The following is an 18,857-nucleotide window of genomic DNA, read 5'->3' on the forward strand; positions in this document are numbered from 1 at the left end:
TGGCTTATTCTCTCAGTGTTTTGGGGCTCGGCTCGGCTCTCTCTCTATCTCTCTCACTCTCTCTCGCGCGCTGGTTCCAATCTTCGATGTCGGTCTACAGGTCTTTGGTCTTAGCCAAGGGGTAAGGCGACTCTTTCCGTCTGTACCTCCCGCCCTCCGCATGTCTGTCTCTCCGTCTGGCAGGGCGGCTTTAATCGCTTTGATCTTGGCGCACAAGAGTTAATTGCACGCTTGCTGCACAGTTGCTGCCGCAGAGGCTTGTGGCTGTTGTTGTTGTTGTTGTTGTTGCTGCTGCCACATGTTGCTGCTGCTGCTGCTGCTGTTGCACCGACCGCCTGGCAATTTGTTGAATAGAAACGTTGCCCGGCACGCGGTGTGGCAGCTTCAATCAAATTAATTGCAGCTCGGCTATTAAGTTTGTTGTTGAATTGCTTTTGCTGCTGTTTGTTACCCACACACACACAGGCACATACAGAGAGGGAGGGGGGTCCCATCCTCCTGCAAGAGGTGCCCCAGTAGTCGACTACAAGCTGGTCTCCGTATTTCTCTCTCTCTCTCTCTGTAAATGTGTGTGACAATCGCGCAGGGTGGCGTTGCCCAGAAGAAACGGCGACGAAGACGACGGCGAAGTAGACGGCGAAGACAACGGGCAAGACAGCAGCGAAAACAACGGGCAAGACAGCAGCGAAAACAACGGCGAAGATGACGGCGAAGACAACGGCGAAGACGACACGATACGACACGCACGCACAGGTAGGACAACAGGTAGCACAGAAACAGAAGCAGAGTAGGAGAAGGAGGAGGAGGCCCACAGATGGTGGATTAGGTGGCGGGGAAAGGGTGGGGCCGTAGCAAAACGCTGGCAATCAACGCCGGTGCCTCTGTCATTAAGGCTTTTTCCTTCTAATTGCGACTGCCACTGCCACTGCCATTGCATGGCGAACAATAGCAACAATTTAGCTTCCTTTTGTTGCAATTAAACGGATTCATGCTGCCTGCACCGCCACAGTGACGCTTTCGCATCATTAACACAAACGAAGAGAGAGAGAGAGAGAGAGAGAGAGAGGATGGGACACACTGACTCGTGAGAATTGGCAAAACGAAAAAACACACTGGGCAATCGGTGCATTTGTGCTTGAAGCTCCACTAACAATTTACAGTTACTGCTCAAGGGAAGGTGCTGCCAGCGAAGGACAGCAACAGCTGAAGACAATAGGAGTAGGTTCTTGTCTGCCCTATAGATGGCACACTGAGAGCAAAAGGCTTAGATTGAAATATTTTTAACAGTGAAAATATTCAAATTAAAATTTGTTCCGCTCACACTTTAAAATGAGTATAAATAAACATTGTTTTTTCATATAGAATTTAAATATATATTTTTTTTTTATTTAAAAGTGCTTTCTGGGCTGCATTAAAAGGACTTTTAATGCATATTTAAATAAAAGTGAATTCATGTTTTTTTTTCCTGCCATTTTTTCTCAGTGAAGGTTATAGCAGACATTAAATCAATGAGTTTCCTCCCTTTATGATCATTTGATAACCATACAACAAAATCGTTCACTTCCATTTTTCATTTAAATATTATAATTCACAATTTATTCACACATTTAATTTAAAATTAAGTGGCTTAAACACTATTTAATAACTAACAAAAAAAAAATTTACAAATAAGAAAAAAAATAAATTTCCCCTATGTACACAGGACTTATACAGAATAAAACTTAAAAACTATTCAAAATTGTTGGTGTGGAGAGGGGGGGATTGAGGAAGCTTTTGGCTCTTAAAAACTATTAACACATTTCAATTGATAATTTTTTTCGGATTATTATATAATATATTTAAAGGCTAGGAGAGCGGAGTGGGTAGAGGGTAGAGGGGAGATGCGTTCTCGAACTCGAAACTCGTATGGCTTGAAGCCTTTTGGACCACTTCTTCACTGCTTAGACAAGCGACTGATTGGGATTGTAGACGGGAACATTGTGGAAACTGATGCCCGCATAGAGCGGGGCCGTGGCACCGCCCCCGCCACCGCCACCGCCAGCCCCTCCACCAACGAAACCTCCGCTGGCCAGCATCGATTTGCCGCTGGTGTAGAGATGCTTCTTGGGCAGCGCATATCCGCCTCCAGCCATGGCATTGGCTTGGGCATTGCCATTCACCCCAGCGCCGGACTTGCTCTGGGCCATCAGGGAGGAGGTGGGCGTGCCGCCGGCCACCAGTCGGCTGCGATAGCTCTCGCAGGTCTTGCGGGACCACACCCACATGCCGGTGAGTGTGCCGCCGGCCAGCTGGAAGAAGATTCGCACGAGTGCCGGCCAGGCGGCGAGTGGCTCCGGCGAGGCGCAATCCTCGGGTGTCGAGCAGCTGGGCACGGGATCGCCGAAGCGCTCGCAGAGGGCAGCCACCACGCCCGCCGCCGTTGGCACGAAGAAGAGCAGCGAGAAGATGACGAACCGTTTCCGGATCTGGCCGAAGCGGTGGTGGGCCAGCGTGGGCTGGAGCTGCTGCTGCAGGGAGTGCAGGGAGCGGGAGGCGCGCAGCGTAAAGTAAAGCCCAAGGAGCAGCAGCACCAGGGCGGGCAGCTCCACGAATCCGGGGGCCGAGCACATGCCCGTCAGCTCGCTGGGGCGGACACGCTCCAGCAGCAGGGCTGCGATGGGCGGCACCAGGGGCGGCACCCAGGCCAGCACATGGAACAGGCCGGAGCGCTTCTCCAGGGCCTCGCTGGACCACTTCTTGTGGGAGGAGAGGTAGAAGCAGAGGGCGAAGATCAGCCACCAGCTGGCGGCGCACAAGCTCAGGTACGAGGTGGTGATGTACGAGGCCAGGCAGGGCGGCGTCAGCTGGCAGACGGGGCGCAGCCGCAGCCCCTGCGACTCCTGCAGCTGGGCCAGACTCCGGGCCTGGTTGTGGAACACAATGCGCTCCAGGTAGCACACGCTGAACAGATTGTAGCACAGGCAGAGGAAGAGCACGGGGCGCTCCGGGTAGCCGAAGCGCGTTGGCTCCGCCCAGAAGGTGACCAAAGCGAAGAGCGTGAGGACAAAGCAGACGGCGGATAGGCCCAGGATGAGGCTCTCCGTCAGCTTCTTCTGCTGCGTGGTGTGGTACGCGTCCCGCTGGCATTGGGGCAGGCACTCCTCCGGATTCACATGACTGACGCTAAAGTTCTGCGGACAGACGATGGCGGACAGGCTGCCGCCTGCTCCTCCTCCTCCTCCTGCACCGCCGTTGCCGCCACCCGTCTTCCAGGACATCCAAAAGCGGGACATGTGCTGCTGCTGTTGCGGATGTTGCAGCTGTTGTGGCAGCTGCTGCTGCTGCTGTTGCAGTGGGGGATCCTGGGCGGGTGCCACCTCCGAGGCGGCCGGACTGGACGTTGGCGCCGCATGAGCGCCCTCCTGGGGTATCTGCATGCACAGCTCGTGCTTCTCCGGCTGCGGCAGACTCTCGCAGCTGAGGAAAGATGGCCACAGCTGCATTAGCTCCGAGCCGGCATTGGCGGCGCACTCCCCCTTCACCGTCTCGCAGAGGGACTTGCAGGCGGTCACGGGCCGTGGCACATCCGGCGTGCAGAGCGGAAACAGCGCCGAGCAGAGGAGAAAGCGCGCCCGCCGCGAGCACCCCGACTCGATCAAAGGCATCAGCTTGGCAATCTGCAAGAGAAAAAGCAAAAAACAAATGCAGGAACTATTAGTCAGGCCATCAAAGGGGAATCCAAGATGAAAGAATGAAAGAAAAGTAAATGAAAATGAAATGAAGAGTCACACAGAGCCAATGTTCAAAGTCTTTCAAACACTTCAAACATTTGCCACCCATGCAATTTCCACCTAATCTACAGTATCAGACATTAGACGAAACAAAACACAAAAAAAGTGCAATTGTTGTGGCAACATTTGTTCAATTATTGTGTGTTGTGGCTATTGTTAATGTTAATGTTGCTTGGCTGTCGGCAAAACAACAAAGAGCCAAGCGCCACAACACACACACACACACACACACAAGCCATACTGTTTGATTAAGTTTTTATGGCACTTTTATTAGATAAAATTATAGACAACGCGAACTTGTAGAAACAAAAGTCCAGCACAGAAACTACAAAAGGCCCGAAAGGTGCCTCCACAAGTGTGAAAAAACGAGCAACGGGCAAGCAAAGGGAAAGGGGAAAGGGGAAAGGGCAAAGGGGAATCGCTTTGTTTAGCACCCATTTGTTTTTGCTTAGTTTTACTAGATGCGTACTATATACATAGTAAATACATATGTAAACATTTTGCGTGTACTTTCTGCTGATGCTTTTTGCTTATCGAACAGAAAGTTTCGCTCTAATTATTTTGGCGGCAATCTTTTATGTGGCCATTCCATCGACATAAACGATATAATTAAATATTGTTAATTGATAAAAGTTGTCTGCATACATAGTACATATGTATGTACATCCGTATGTTAAATAGTTCATCTGTTCATTTTGTCCATAAGAAAAATCGACTCATTACATGGCAGAGGTCCGGTTTTTTCTTTGGTTTCTTGTTTGTTTGTTCATTCCTTAGCCCATTATTATTGTATGTGTCTGAATGTTTGGTGTGAAAACTTGCGTCAGATTTCACACATAAAAAAATAATGGGAAAAATATAAGAAAAAACGTTTCAAAAGGCATCCCGCGTTCATTCCACTACCATTTGCAGCTGTTGTCGCTGGCAATTAATTGTCAATTACTGGCCATGCAATCTAATAGCATCAAATGAAGCCAGATTCCATTCGACTTGATGCGAAATTAATCCATGTCGGAGCAAAAAAAACAACGAAGCAAATACATAAAAACCCACAAACTTAGTCAGGCACAGACGCAGACGCAGACGCAGGCCCATTGTCCATCAGAGGAGACCCGACCGGACGACAATGATGAGGCGATGACGAACCAGACGCATCAACATTTATGAGTTTGTGGAATTTTAGACAAGTCCGGGGCAAAGCACAGGATGATGGCAGGAACAGAAAGGTTTTTGGGGGGGCCCAGAGACCCACAGACAGAGAAAAAAATGAGAATCAACACAAAAAAAAAAATGAGAGCTGCATCAAATTATCGAGAAACGTTTTCTCAGGAAAGAGTTCCAAGGTTCCGGCTGCAGGAGTTGAGTACACTGAGAGAACATTTCGGAGTAACATTGACAAGGGATTCAACATTTTATGGCTCTGAAGATCCATTTTGTGGACCGAAATTCCTTGGCCAAGCGTTCTGCAAGCTTTTCTTTCCATGTAGCATCATTCTGATATCGCGCCAGTGACTCCCAGAGCGGGACTTTGACATGGATTTGATGGGCTGCTGCCTCTTGGACAGGCCAACTCGTTCATGGCTTTGATATTGTGGGGCTAACAGTAACCGAATTGTTATTGCTGTTTCCACTGTAGCTGCTGCTGATGCTGCCGCTGCTCTTGGTTGTATAATTAAGCTACATTAGGCCCAGACGAAAGGCCGAATGCGGCCTCAGACGACAGGAGGAGGAGGAGAAAGAGGAGGAGAGCATAGGGATGGGAATGGTGGACGGGCAGCAGAAGAACCGCCGGGCATCTCGAATGAAGCATTAGACACGCGATTTCCAATTTTGTGTAGCTTTTGTTTCTCTTCCTCTCCCCAGACCGCTCGCCATCTCTCTCTCACACCACTGCTCGCACTTCGATGAAAAATAGCTTCAGGCAATAATAATTTAATGATGCAGCAACAACAACTACACAAAGCACACAGCAAGTGAACCAACCTCCTCATCATCATCATCATAATCATCAGCCGCAGCAGCAGCAGCAGCAAAAGCATAGCATCATCATCGTCAAGCAAAACCAAAGCCCAAAAGAAGAGAGAGAAAAATGCATGGTACTCGAGGCATGCCTCTCGAATTGCAAATACCCCGTGTAATGGCTTGGCATGGCATATGTAGCTATTGTATGTGCATACAATTTTCAGTGGATTTGCATGAATCATCTGTAATGTGCTTATTTAGGAAATAATAATAAAGCTGGTCAGTTTCAAATGTTCAGATGTTGCTACTAAATTGTTTTCTTTTTTAGTTTGACTGCAGCTAATATGGCCCGCACCAAGGGGTATGGTATAGAAAACTGAAAGTCAATCAGCTGCAAGCAAGAGAGTAGCAAAGTGTGGGAGAGAACAGTTGTACACCAGCAGAGTAAAAGAGGGTGAGTTAGAGTAGTACACCAGGAGAGTAAAATATTACAGGAGCGCAAGACAGAGCTCTGCCTAGCCTTACACATCTTAATGCAGAGCAGAGAAACTGTAATGGAGAGAGCGAGAAAGCGATAAGCTGGGAGAGAGCGAGAGCTTGAAGAGTGTCTAAAATGTATTATTAATGCAAAAGAGCAATGCTTGGTCATCATCATCATCATCACCATATACTCCGCGCCACTCCTCTACGTTTCATCTTCCAGTCACACCCTCAAGCCGATCGCTCCACCCCTTCCCCTATTCACTCTGCGCAGCGAATGCAATCTGCAACGCTTTGAGCATTTATGTTGTCGTGCTCCTTCCACTCGCGGTGCCTCGACTACGGCTGCGGCTGCGCTGCTGCTGTCATTTTTTTTCGGCCACGCAAAAGCCCAAACCGAAGAAGTTGGCAATTCGCCGCGGCTCGCCGTAACATTTGTACGTCCATCCAGTCCAAGCGTTCACCCGACACCAAGCGACAAATTCGTTTTGGTATCCAGCAAACAAAATTATTGTTATTACAGACAGTAACAAAGTCGGTAATTTGAAAGGTTTTGAACATTGGTGGGGGGTCAAGGTACATACGCATGTACATAAAATATACATATGTACATGTACAGCGAAATAGGAGGTCCTCTTTACACTGTCTTTTAACAATCATTTCTTGAGGCTTTGCTGAGGATTTTGAACAATCATGAAATGATCGCACGTTTTGTGTCATCGGGCTACGCTTGAGCGTTGGATATGAACAGCAAAGTTCTGCTTAATTTACTTAAAAAACAAAATAAAAACAAAAACAAAAACAAAAATAATAATGAACCGTTTCTGCTTCGCTCCAAAGAACGCCTGGAGCTCTTTTCGAGTTTCGTTTTGTGGTTGTGGCTGTGGTTGAGACGCGGAGACTTGCGGCAATTTCTTTTAAATTGTTGTTGAATCGTTTTTTTTTCGTGTGTTTCGCAGCAGCGTGTTTCACACTTTTTTCGACTGAAGACCAAAAACATTTAATTTTGTTCAATTTGAGCGGAGCGGGACCTGGTCTGGTGGCTGGTCTGTGTTGCCGTTGCCCCTCCTCGTGTTCACAATTCAATTACAAGACCAACAACAATGCGAGAGTTGACACCTCCCAAAAACCGAACGAAAAACGTGAACTTAATGATTTTTCAATTTTGATTAATGATTTCGAAGCGAATGCAATGGCAACGAAAGGAAGGGACGCGACGGGTCAGACTTTGTCGCGCGGCACTTTTGACTTTGAATATTTTTGAAAGGAAAGGAAAGGAAAGGAATGGAAGGGAGAACCCCTAAACAGCTGCCGCCACAATCGGAAACTATACAGCGGCTGCGATATCTTTGACTTTCATTAGTGCCACAAAACCTTGTGTGGCACCTCCTCCTCTGTCTCCTTCTATCCCGAGTAAAACTAGATGGAAACGCCACTCAACTCAGCCTGAGCTCAGGCTCAGGCTCTGTCTGTGTCTGTGTCGTGTGTTCATTCATTAACAACGCTTAATGCCCAAGAGATCCAACAGATCCTCCGCTGCTGCTGCTGCTGTTTCTCCACCACACCCATGGGCCCAGTGCCCGTGGACACTTAATGCATTCCGACATCTGCATAATCTAGGTAATGGATTAATTTATAATTTTCTACGCTTTGCAAGAGCCCAACCCCAGCCCAGACTGGACCGGGGCATAGACTGGCATACAAATTATGGTCTTAAGTGCCCCCAATGGATGCTCAAAATGGGAATGGAAATGGTTATCTAAGTATCGATGAATGCAATTTGTTATGCGATTACTCAGCGCTATTTGAATACTGAAATTATTCAGTGTTTTAGTTAAACAATTGAGAGCTGGAAGTTGGAATTAAATTCAGCCCGAAAGAGCTTTTGGCACCTAAAAGCCCACAGTCCTTCTTCTGCTTTCATTACGGAGAGCGAAATACTTTCAACTGTCAACGCGTCGTGCAGTGCACACTTGGCCGTGACAGCGGCTCCACTCGGTTATCCTTTATCTCTGGGAGGCATCTATGCGGCACGCTTCATTGGATTCGGATTTAGCTGTGGCGGCGGCCCAAAAACAATTTGCCGGCTGTCAGCGTGACAAGTGTTGCAAAATGCCTTGCACAAACCATATATACGGCGGATAGATGGATAGATGGTCCGGCCAGGCCAGGCCAGGCCCGGCCACTCTTGCCACACACCACTTGGCGCAGCTCAAAGTCAAGTTTTTGGTCAGCGCAGTCAGCGGAGCCGGCAACGATTCATCTTTTTCAACCACACATTGTGGTTTGCCCCACACGACAAGAGTCGCTTGATTTTGGTGTGCCAAATATGAGCAGTGTTAGCTGTGTGCTAAGACACACTGGGTTAGGGTACGCATGCGTCGGTCAACTGCTGCCATCCCCCTGGGTTTGTTTATTCGGCTTTTCGCGTGCATTGTGGCACTTTATTTGATTTTGCGCTTTATTTGATTTAGTTGCCATTTGGCGCTGACGCGCTCCTACTCCGACTCCGTCGCTGATTCGAATTGACAGCTGTGCACGAATGCTATTGCAGGGGGAGGGGCAGAGGCGATCTATTGGGGCGCAGGCTGTCGTCGCTCGTCGTCGGCTCAACATCAAAGACAATTGATTTAATTTGCTACGAGAGAGCGCTTGCAATTAGCGAGCGAACCAAAAACCAAACAAAACAAAAGAAACCAAACAAAAAATTATGTTTCTATATTTTTCTTTGGGTTTTTGTATTTTACTCACTCGTCTGTATGTGTGTTTTATTTGCTGAGATTGTCGTCTCAATCGCAGGCAGATCTCGATCGCTGACTTGATTCTGGCAGTAATTTGCATAATTAAGACGCCCTGACCCCGTCCCACCCTCGGTCGCGTTTGGTTCCGTTCAACGATGGGATGATACATCGACAAGAAAGCAACTTCCATGACATCATGGATGCAGAGGTTCAGCATTTTGCCATCCTAATTAGCGCCCAAAGTCTCTGATAAGCCATAGAGGAGATGTACATACATATGTAGATGCAGAAAGAGCCACAAATCGAGATAGAGATCGAGCTGAAGCTGGAGCTCTAGCTGGATATCAATTCAAATGGTAGAGATCGCCGACTGACTGCATTTTTGCAGTGCCATGGATCGCTGACAGAACTGTCAACTCGCCAGCGCTGGCAATGCCGACGACATACGACTGTCGTCTCACAATTAATTGACATTTTGACTTGGCGACGATTGTCATTCAAAGGCAAACGAGGAGCAGCAAAGCCCCCAGTCGACATCCAAAGCTCCAGCCGCAGCCCCTGTCGCAGTGCGATCCAAGCGGAATGCACCAAAGCACCAGGCAGATGGAGGCCGCCGCGCACAACATCAAGAGCTAGGAATCGATTCTCTGGCATTCTCTGGCTGTGTATACAGTCCAGGTCACAGCGAAAGAAACGATCACTTAATGGGCTAACTGCCTGCAGATCACTCAATCCAAATAAAGAACTACATTTGAAATTTAATTTAATAAAGAATACAATTTGTTGTTCCACTTGAAATTTAATTAGCCAGCTAACTGATACTTAGTTTCGATCTGTGGATTAGTTTCAGCCTCAACTGATTGCCTCTAAATCGTTGTCCTCAAGTGTAGCTCTCTCTCGGGTTAGATAATCTCTGACAGAAATCTTCTTGGTGCAGTCGGACGTTCAAGGGACGAAGCGAAGGGACTTTACGGCGGCATAAAAGCTAAGAAACTGAGAACTAAACTGGACGGCCGCGTACATTGCCGGTTCAATTGGTTTTTTTTGGCTTAGAGTATCGTTGCGATCCTGGCACGCTACAGTTACCCATACAATTGGGACATGTTTTGGGACTGGTTTGCCGCAGCCGCAGCCGCCGCGGCCAGGCCTCACTGACAGCCCATGCCATTGTATGGATGTATGGTGCCCCTGTGTCCAGGGGCAGTCCACGGGAGTAATATATGCGCTGCCGTCTCCATTGCTGACATTTTGTCAGGCGGGATTACCAAAATGAGGCTGCCGTTTCGAGTTCTACACGCAACTTACAACACAAATTATGCCACTGGATGGATCAACTTTATCCCACTGTCATGTAAAGCAATGATGGGGCAATGGAGCTACACACATTGGGATTGGGGTGATGGGGTTCGTATTTCGTATACAGTTTTGTGGGGGGCTCGGGGAACGGTAAAGAGCGAGAGCAATTCACGCGAACGCAGGCGCGCAGTTCAATTAACTTAATTGCCATGTAATTACGCGCTGCTGCAGCAACAAATGCAACAGGCAGCAGCAAGTTCAACGTCATCTTGCAACATCCTGCCTCCTGCCTCATGCCGTTTGCCTGCTCCCAAAGGGAAGACTTATTTTGTGTATAGAAACCACAAATACCCTCGAATTGGGCAAGTGTTCCTGCGCTGAACTTATCCCACCCCCACTCTCTCTCTCACTCTTTGCGTAATGCAAACGTCTGCTCAAATTTGTTATAGTCAGCGCGCAGAAAGGGTACCACAAAAAACAAAAGACTCAAGACAGAAACCTGTGGCTGTAGCTGTGGCTGTGGCTGTGGCTGCTGCGGCCGTCGTTTTTTGTTGTTGTTGTATTTCTGCAATGTTTTTCTGCGTCTGGGGCTGGGACTTCGACATTCCAGTGCCTGTTCCTGTGGCAGTGCTAGTCCCTGCCCTGCTGATTCTTCTGCCTGCTTCCTTAACTGTTGCCGTTCTTCGCATTAGCCGCTGGATACCACGATACGCTTTTCGCCGAAGATTTTGTGTGCCGCTCAGCCACTGTAACCACTCGTTTCCCAACTGCTGCTGCAAAACGCGGACGGTGAGAAAGGTATCGTGAAGCAGCAGGTATGCCTCTCTCTGCTGCTCGCCCTTCTGTCTCTCGCTCTTTCTCTGAATTGGCATTTGAAAAGCGTTGCCGCATTTTTTGCGTGGTTTGGCTTTGCACATGACGAAGAAAAAGCATCAGAGAGGCAGGATGAGGGGCGGCAGTGTAAGCTCCAGTGTATGGAGAAGGAGAAGCAGTAGAAGCAAGAGCAGGAAAATAAGTAGGAGAGCATGCAGGCAGGCAAGCAGACAGCGGAATGATCACAGGGAGCTGCGCTGCAGCAGAGAACCAGCAGAGCAGAGCAGAGCCTCCGACGAAGACGAAGACGATGACGACCACGACAGTGGAATGAACTAATTGTTGTTGCTACGGAATCGCGCTTTGCTTTGAGGATCCGAAATGACTTCTTGTGTGCTGACTTTTGGTTTTGTTTTGTTGTCCCTTGGTAGCTTTTGTTTTTGTTTTTCTTGCGGATGTCAAATTGTTTTCGTCAGCATTGCCACTAATTTTGACCCCATCATTATAGAGAGCGGAGAGATGAATTCCAGTGAAACGACAAAAATATATATCCGAAAAAATAACAAGCGACATTTTGTCGAAGTTATGTCTGTTCAGCGCATTCCCATTATTCCGTCCCAATGTCCCATCGTCCCATTAGCTCTCCTTTTCTCTCTCTCTCATCCGCTCGCCCGCCTCTGCCAGTTGTTTGTAGTTGCTGCATCAGCAGCAGCAAAAGCTTTAAAGTCTGCTCGTAAAAGTTCCGTTTGCAGTGTCTTCTTCTCCATCTTCTCCTCTCTGTGAATGGTGGATATTACAATTTGGATCTGACTAGATTCAGGATACAAATACAAATAGAACAAAATCGACCACCAATGTGTCTTCGACTAAAGCTTAATTTTACGCTTTGCTTTTTGTGACGTTATCATTGCCAAGTCGTTTCAACTGCCGCCCTGATGGATTTCCCATTGCTGTTGTTGTTTTGGGCTTTGCCATAATTACAATGCAAACAGTCTCTCTCTCTCTGTCTCTCTCTCTGTCTGTACGTAAACCTGGTAGCAGCCCAACAACAACTTGAATGGTGTCTCTGGCGCTTGGCGTTCTTTTTTTTTTTGTGTCCAGCGTCAACCTTTGATAAGAGCTTTTGGGTTACTTTTCTTATCAGAAATGCCGTTGCGGATTAACTTTGGATGATAATGTGTGTGTGTGTGTGTGTGTGTGTGTGTGTGTGTGTGTGTGTGTGTGTGTGTGTGTGTGTGTGTGCGTGTTTCTTTACGCCGGAGAGTATCACAACAAAATTTTATGATTTCTTTTACTGATAGCAAACCCCCCCCACCCAATGCAAACACATTAGGTATTTTTTTTATTTATCGAGAATTGAAAGGAAGAGAAACCAGTCACAGAAAAAGCCATAGCCAGAGTCATTGGGACTATTTGAATACCGTACAAATCCATCCAAAGAATACAATTTCGTCTTTTTAATCATTTTTGTAAATCCAAAATGCTCAACGATTTTTTTGCATCTAATTTTTAATATTTTTATTTGATTTTTGGTATTTTTAATTATTATTCTTTCAATATTCATAAATATTTGAATCTATTGTTTTTGTTAATTAATATTAATCTGTTATTTCAGGAGAAAAATGAAATGTGGCAAGTTCCACTGCAATATCTGAGCTAAAATATCAATTAACTGAATCTATTATGAAGAATTTATATTCATTTAGCAATGAATGAATCGAGACAAGTTCTCGATCCAGTAAAATGTTTAATCTTCAACGATTTAAGGTAACCACAAAAAAAAATACCCACTGCATACCCTATATAAGATATTGAGTAAAAAAACGATGCAATAATATTTCTTTTTTTTCCTTTTCGCGGTAATTTCTTTAATCAAACGCTGATAGATATACAATACATAGATAGGACACACAATTGTACATAGATACATATGTATATATAGATATGTACAATGTAGGATTGATATGAGGCTAAGTCTTGCATTCTGACTTTGGCGAGCCGAGCGATAAGCCCCAAAGGCAATTGTCATAAAAACGAAAACGAAACAACCAAAAAAAAAAATAAACTTACTTTTATGACATTCCTTTGGATCCCGAGAACCCGAAAGTTTTCTTATGCTTTGGTTAATTGTTATCATGCCCCTGCCCCTGCCACCTCTCTATTGCTCTCGCTCTGCCTGCTCCCTCTGTAGTTTTTCTCTCTTTCACTGGAGAACTGGTTGCCAAAGCAATCTTAATGGGTTCTGATTTTCAAAATCAAACAATTTTATTGTCGCCATCGTCGGTCGTTGGTCGTTCGATGTTGTTGTGGCTGCTTTATGGCTGCCATCTATGTGTGTATGTGTGTATGTATGCGGATCGCGGCCTTGTCTTCTGATGTTGTTTTTGGGTGCAGTGGGGCCTGGAGCCGGAGCTTGTGGCTGGGGCTTTCGGTCTAATGCCTTGCTCAAATATTTACAATTACTTTACATAAAATGCCAAACCGTTTTGTCATCTGCCGAAGCGACAACGAGCACAGCACTAGAGGGTATGCCCAACTAGTTGCACACTTTGTCACTTTGACATTTATGTGCTAATAATCACTGACTAACAAAATGATTCATGTGCGCATATTTCCCATTATTTTTAAAACAATTTCTCTCTGTTTTTTGTTGAAACAGTTAGACAGACAGACAGACGGTCCATCTGTCATATTAAAGGGCAGAAATCTTCAAAGCCCTGTCGTCGCTTTTTGTTGACTTGATGGGACCCCGAACACGAATATATTTTTCTTTATCTGGACAGGGAGGGTCGCTGGGAGATAGCGCTAACAAACCCAAACCCCAAATGGCAGACGGGGGAATGGAGGAGCTTTGGGAGACAGCAAATAAAAACAGGGTGGAAGATGGTTGCTTGGTGTTTTTTTTTTGGGTGTCTAAAATGTCCAAGAATCCCTAGAGAGAGAGAGAGAGAGAGGGGAGTCAAATGCATTTCTCTGCAGTTTATCATTTGTCTGTTTATGTCTGTTTGTTTGCTTTGCCTGTCTATCTGTCTCTCTATCTGTACGTGTCTGTATGTGTCTGTCTATTTGTCTGTTCGTCAAGTGGGGGCGAGTGCCGACAAAGTGCTCGTCAAGCGACAATTACAAGCAAATTAATTGAAAGTGCACTACCCACTACTCACTAGGGGATGATGATGATGATGATGATGATGATGATGATGTCCGTTCCGCTGTAGATAACACCAGCCACAACAACAAACCATTATTTAATTGGACACAAATTTGTAAAAGAATAAGCAGTCGCCACTAGTTACATACAAATGCATGCATCAGCGCATTGAATGAGTTTTTTATGGATAAATAATTATTTTAAAATTGCAAAATTAGCAGAAAGTGCGCTTGGGGGGAGCGCGCACACTGCCACAAGTGTTCGAACAGACGAATTTTGAATGTTTTCTTTGTAATGTGATAAGTAATTGAGGCAATATTTGGTGGAGGGCATGACTAATTTATCTTTGGTATACAATTCAAGTCATGGCATGGAGAACTTAAGCAGATCTTCAACTAATATTTCTTTCCTCTTGCTTTAAGCGTTTCTGTGGGGCTGTCTATCCCGTTCTTCTGATCTTCTCTATATGGCAGATGGTGCATTATTTCATGGCAGACTTTCCTCCCATGTCGATGCTCTGCTGATGCTTTCGTTATGTAAACCCATCTCCGAATTTGATTGTTGTTACTGCCGCTGCCGCTGCTGCTGCTGCTGTTGTTGCTTTTTATTGCCTGCCTCTTTTGATTTTCTTTTGTATAGTTTTTGGTGCCTTTGATCTGTTTTACGTGCTTCCGATTCAATTTGTTCGATGTTTGGTGTGGGCTGTGGGGTGCGCTGCTTTCGTTTTTATTGCCACTTGAGGCATGTACGGGCGGGGACTTCATTGTGCCTCTCTCTCTCTCTCTCTCTATCCACTAAACAACGAGAAAATCGAGGCAACAAGGGGAAAAGCGGACAATGCATTTTCACATCTAACGATGCAGTGGGCAAAAGTAGGCGTGGCAGCAAAAAAAGCTAATACAAAACGAAGAAGAAGAAAGGAAGCATGGCGCTTCGGCATGGAGTCGAGACTTTGCACACCATGGAACTGTATGCGCTATGTGAAAATAGAGATCGAAGATTGTAGCAGCACAGCCATCGAGGATAGGAAACAAACTGAACTGCTTTGATACCCTCTATAGTTCCTCTCCATATCATATCCATGGAGAGGGCATGGGCAAACAAAGAGATTAAGTGCTGGTGATGAAGAGAGAGAGCAGCAAAGAGATAAAAAGCTGAAATGCAGACCATGCGCTTATCTGGCGTTTCCCCCCATTCTTCTCCTTCTCCTTCTCCGCGTTGGCAGCGGCTGCGGCTGCGGCTCGGCTGCACTTAGGCACAGCATCAGCGTCATCGACATTTGCTTGCTCGCTCCCAAATTCAGGCATGGACATGAAATGCAAAAGGTGTTAATGGACTCACACACACACACACAGCATCTGGCACACATAGAGGAACACGCACAGCCACAGCCTACCCTCCCTCTCTTTCCCTAAAGCTAGGCTCGCGTTTGAACACATTTCTCTTTCACTCTTCAGCGGCGGCAGCCTCTTTCTTCTCCAACGTTTCTTTCTTTCATTCTTTCTTTCTTTCTTTGTCGCCGCACAATCGCACAGGTCGGCCCAAGGGTTTGTTGTTGCTTTTGGTTCTCTCTCTCTTTCTTCCTCTCTATTTCGGGGCACCTCTACTCAGCGATTTTCATGGGCCATTTTCATGGTAAATTATGGACGAAGACGACTAGAAATGTTTAAGCTCTTCTGATCTGATCGTGTGTTCTAGGGTAACAACGGGTATATTCGGCAGTTTGGCACTTTCAATCGTGCAAGACCAAGGAGCTGCATCAATCGTAAAATATTGTTTAAGCATTGAGTAAATTTTGTGTTTATTGTGGCGACAAGTTGCGGGGTACCAACCACGCCACACCGCGTGTGTTTGCCTCTCTCGCTCTCCACTTTATCGGAACTCTTTTTTTATTTAGAACATGCAAAGACGGCAGCGCTGATAGGCCTCTGTCACTCTCTATGCTCTATCGGTCTCGCTCTCTCTTTTAATTGAAAAGCAATTAAATGTCGCTTCTTTGACTCTTTTCTGAGTGATAACTGTGCCTGTGCCTGTGCCTGCACACCATCAGTGTGTGTGTGTGTTTGTGTTGTTTCCATTTTTATCTAGATACCGAGCAGCGCAGTAAGAATCGGAATCGAAGTCAGAGTCAAAGTCGAAGCCATGCCTCCTTTTGTCTTTCCCCAGAGCGTGGCTAATGGAAATGAAACCCCCGAAATGAGAAAAAAAAATACAATCAGAGCAGCGGGAGGGCGTACACAATACCCTCAGCACAGGGGTATGTATGGGGTGCACAGCGATAGCAAAAGCAAAAAGCAAAAACCAAAAACAAAATAAGATCTATTGTAGATCTGTGTAAAAAAGTATTCAGAAGTAAATATTAACAGATTGGAGTAGTCGTTGAGAGTACCCTGCCCTCATATCTACCAAGCATGACCCTGAATAAATTCTTCAATGCATATGACTGATAGGAAAATGGAATAGAATTCCAATAGAAATTCAATAGGCCCTCTCTATGGTGCCTCATTTTATTCAAGTAAAGAAAGTTTCTGCCAATGATTTTAGCAACCCAAAAGTTTTCGCTGATTACTTGTTTTATATTTTTTAAAGCATTACGCGTATTATTTACTTGTTTCTTTCGCTGGAGCGAATAACAAACACAGCAAGAGAACACGGGACAGGGGGCAGGTGTGTGCCAGTGGAGTCTCTTCATGGTGGGGGGGGAGCGAGTCGCACTTTGATGAGCTGCCGACGCCGGCCGACCGCCGCTGTAACCCCCAACCCGCGCTGCCATTCACAATTTTCGTACATTTCGCAAGAGTTTGTGACTTTTGGCTTTGTTTTTTAGGTTTTTGTCAGCTCTCCGCTTCGTGGATACCCTTGCTAAGAGCGGGTAGTCTGCCCACCTGCCCGAAGCTCGGCTGAACGATCGCTGAGGGTATGTAAGGCTTCGGTGAGCCCAAAGTTAGCCTTTCTTTCTGGTTTTTGTTGGCGGCTTTCGCACGTACATAAGCGACGAGAATTATTTTTATGGGCCACACAAAAGCCGCTGCCAGAGCTTATCAACGGCGTGGGATCGAGAGTCTGTGCTGGGGCATGGATGGGACGTGCCTGTGTTTTAGCTTTAGCTTACCTGCAGCTCAGCCTCCAGCTGATTGGTGTGGCCAGCCAGATTGGGCAGTGCGGTCATATTGTAGCCTAGGCCCTGGCACGCCGACACGGCTATTCGCTGACATTGTAATCCACTCGAGTGGTGGTGCATCTGGTGGTGGCCCACCACTTGGCCGTGTCCATCGAGGCTGGCGCTGCCACCGATGCCCAGCCAAATGCTCTGCAGGAACAGGCCCAAAGCCGTTGCACGAGCCAACATTTGTTCTTGGTTATCGCTTTGTGGCAGGGGTAAGGGGTTATGAGGCTGTCACTCCGACAGGAGAGAGGATCTTGGGATCTCACGGTTCAGTTCTCAGGTCTTCATGGCAAACTGTTGACAATGATTAAACACTCGCAAAGCGGAAGCACTTGAAAAAAATGCAACAATATTTCACAGAAAATACTATAAATCCGAATGGATTCCAAGTTCAATCAGAAACTGTTTGGATTTTGGATTTTTAAACGTATTTCTCGAACCGATGCCGGTATGTGGGGGGAGTTCTATTCGTGGATGGTACTCTTTTGTGTGTTAAATATCAACGAAAATTCAGCGGCACTAAATCAGTTGGTTCCATTAAGCAGTTTATTTTTGTGGGAATTATTTACGAAACTATTCGGCAGAGCTCCGTCACTATCTTTAGTTGTTTTGTGTTTCTTTTTTCTTGGGTTTTTGCACTGATGTTTATTTGTATTTACTTTTCTTGAAATTATTTGGAACTTTTGCAGCAACGAAACAAAATTATAAAAAAATTACGTCAATGTTGCACCGCACTGGCATTTGTTTGTTTATGTTTTAACGCCGAGGTTCGTTCTTTGGTTGAAATCTTTCCACTTTTTGTTGAGATTTGACGACCCTGCTCGACGTTTCAAAATTGAATTATTTCAAATTATCCCCGACTTGTTGCCAAGCCAGAGACTTATATTAATATTTATTTATTTCTTTAATTTTGTGGGGTTTTTATTTTATTTATTTTTTGCAATAGTTTTCGATATTATTGTGGGAAAAGAAACTTCTGCCCGACACTACGTTGTGTTCTTGTCGATTGTCGGTTTTATTTTGAACCAAAAATTATTGTGGATACGATACGACACGGCGACGATTTGAAATGGAATGCACGCGCAAACGCTTCGCTTTTTCCCTTATCTTATCAAACTTATTCCCTTATCATGGGAAGGGACGGAAACAGAGTATGGAAAATAAGGTGTCGACAACGGGTAAATACGTCACACAAAATTCTGGCTTGCAATGTAAATTAACCCTGCGATTTTCATCACCGTGATGGATTTCAAAAAATGTTGTTTGAAACTTGTATAGGAAATTTTGTAAATAATAATAGAAAAACAATTTTGGACTCAAAAAGTTGTTTTCCGACGCTTGTGACGTAGCAGACCACCTGGAAAAAAATACGGCATGTGTGCTCATTTTTGCGTCAAGCGAGCGAGTTTCAATGCTTCAGGTTCGATGCCAACGTGTCTGATGCAAAACACATCGAGCGCCGCTCGAGACGCAGCCAGCTC

General features: G+C 45.9%; 1 protein-coding gene across 1 annotated transcript; it reads right to left on the bottom strand.

Annotated features, from left to right (window-relative positions):
• Nucleotides 1-1,718: 1,718 nt before the first annotated feature.
• Nucleotides 1,719-18,010, bottom strand: LOC117899012 (frizzled-3). Its single transcript, XM_034808773.1, has 2 exons — nt 17,323-18,010; nt 1,719-3,656 (listed from the first exon to the last, which is right to left on the bottom strand). Exons 1-2 carry the CDS (start codon nt 17,557-17,559, stop codon nt 1,941-1,943), a joined length of 1,953 nt encoding a protein of 650 aa, XP_034664664.1. The 5' UTR covers nt 17,560-18,010; the 3' UTR covers nt 1,719-1,940.
• Nucleotides 18,011-18,857: the final 847 nt, after the last annotated feature.

Source organism: Drosophila subobscura, chromosome A, assembly GCF_008121235.1.
Source record: "Drosophila subobscura isolate 14011-0131.10 chromosome A, UCBerk_Dsub_1.0, whole genome shotgun sequence".
NCBI lineage: Eukaryota > Metazoa > Arthropoda > Insecta > Diptera > Drosophilidae > Drosophila > Drosophila subobscura.

What these genes read in the sequence shown, in the direction of transcription:
- LOC117899012 (XM_034808773.1), bottom strand. Translation starts at nt 17,559, where the DNA reads ATGTTGGCTCGTGCAACGGCTTTGGGCCTGTTCCTGCAGAGCATTTGG. An exon ending in AGCTGGAGGCTGAGCTGCAG is followed by an intron (nt 3,657 to 17,322) that starts GTAAGCTAAAGC and finishes TTTCTCTTGCAG; the next exon opens with ATTGCCAAGCTGATGCCTTT.